A 1870-nucleotide genomic window follows, 5' to 3' on the forward strand; every position below is an offset into this window, starting at 1 on the left:
TATATATATATTATACTTCGGACAAGTTTATTAATAGCTCTGTATACAACGCTTCAGCAATAAATTTGTGTGGTCAGCTTGTTTTTGTAGCTGTCACGTCGACTACAGTGATGTTAAAACGTTTTTAAATGATGTTTAATCCATCAGTCCGCTCTATGGTGGAGCAGTCAGAGTCCATGGAGATTCAGTCCTCCAATGACAACAACATATCAGACAACAACACACCCACAGACTCGTCAGGAATCATTAAATCTGATGAAGGACAGGATGGCAGTGTGGCGGAAGCTGCTTTACAAGACGGTGAGTTGAAATCAGAACACATGGCCGATTCTTTATGGATTAGAGGTGTAAGGCTACGTTCACACTGCAGTCCAATAGAGGTACCATCTAAAATCAAGTGTCAACATCCACACACAAAAATAATATGATTCAAGCAAAACATCAGAATTAAGCTGTAAGCCCTGCAGTGTAAACGTAGTGTAGGACACATCTGTGAGTTCTGTCATTAAATCATAATGACTTCACAGTGGAAACCCTGCGGCGGCTCATATTACAAGATCTGGATGAGGATGGGCGAAGCCACAAGTCAGACGACACGCCCACAAACGAGATGACCAACGGAGGGAGCTTGCTGACAGAGAGACAACGACCGCAGTCCCTGGAAACAGTCCTCGATCTCAGCATAGATGAAGAGGCGGGGCCAACAGAGGCCCCGCCCACAGACACCAGGCAGCCCAGCGTTCAYGTTGTGAGGAAAGGTAAAGGATTTTGCTCTATTTCCAGAATTACTCTTTTTTTCCCCTCATGAAACACATGTTGATTTATTAAATGTAGCTTTGATTTATCTGAATTCTTTGCATGTTTCTCTGCAGAAAGTGGTTTATATTTCTCTTTTTTTGCTTTGATTTGCTTGCATTTACGATCACCGACACGCTGTTTTTTCTTTTTTTCTTCAACTGTTCACCTCTGTACACTCTTTCAACTCACTTGTCCTTCAAACACACTGTCCTCTGTGTGTAGCTGTGGTTGCGGGTCCTCCTCTATCTTCCTCTGTCCCTGATGGCATCWCTGATGATGTTAGCCTCCTCTCCAATCAGTCCTCCCAGTCTAGAGGCAAGGCCAAAGTTCAGGGTAATGATAACCGAACCAGTCAYGTTCTGCGGGTTGTTTTCAGACAAACACAGTCTGTAATTCAACTATAACTTAGCGACCGGGTGAAACTCAGCCCTGAACTCACAAATCGCACCTCTGGTCTTTAGGAAACACTTTCTACCTGGTGATGCCCTCCGAGCAGGGAGAGAGCATCACAGACGACCTCAGCGACCCTCCCACGCCCACCGTCGGACACTTCCCTCAGCCCGAGGAGGAAGTGATGTCACAGTGGGCACAACCAGAGGAGGAAACACCAGCCGGCTGCTCGGAGTTCAGCCAATCACAAACTATGCAACTGGAGGAAGAGGAAGAAACTGGGCCGAGGCAGGCTGGGATACAGAGGCACATCATTAAAAATGCAGATGAGATTTTTCTCACAATCGAAGGGCTGATGAACAAGTTGCACAAACTGAAGGTGGGTTTGTGTCAGTGTGGCTACCAGTGCTGCAACCATTAATCCACATAATCGATCATAAMAATACAGACACAGAATCAACGTTAATGCCTCGTATTTAGGGCTGCAGCTAACGATTATTTTAGTAATCTTTTATTGATTATTCTGTCTATTAATTGAGTAATCAGATATTTAAAAATTGTCATGTTCTTAAATGTATTTTATGAGCAATGCAATTATGTAATATTGTGAAGGGGTAATCTACACTAATTACAATACCAGTTGTATTTAATCCATGCATTTTAAGCTCCACTTGTATTTATG

General features: G+C 43.5%; 1 protein-coding gene across 1 annotated transcript in view; it reads left to right on the top strand.

The window, feature by feature from the left end:
* arhgef11 (Rho guanine nucleotide exchange factor (GEF) 11) overlaps positions 1-1870 on the top strand; it is a gene marked incomplete in the record, with an annotated part of 46549 nt that overhangs the window by 42736 nt on the left and 1943 nt on the right. The window contains 4 exon segments of the mRNA XM_014017235.1: positions 148-300; positions 528-758; positions 1021-1131; positions 1260-1567. Coding sequence (XP_013872689.1) covers positions 148-300; positions 528-758; positions 1021-1131; positions 1260-1567 — 803 coding nt within the window.

Source organism: Austrofundulus limnaeus, unplaced genomic scaffold (assembly GCF_001266775.1).
Source record: "Austrofundulus limnaeus strain Quisiro unplaced genomic scaffold, Austrofundulus_limnaeus-1.0 Scaffold164, whole genome shotgun sequence".
Classification (NCBI taxonomy): domain Eukaryota; kingdom Metazoa; phylum Chordata; class Actinopteri; order Cyprinodontiformes; family Rivulidae; genus Austrofundulus; species Austrofundulus limnaeus.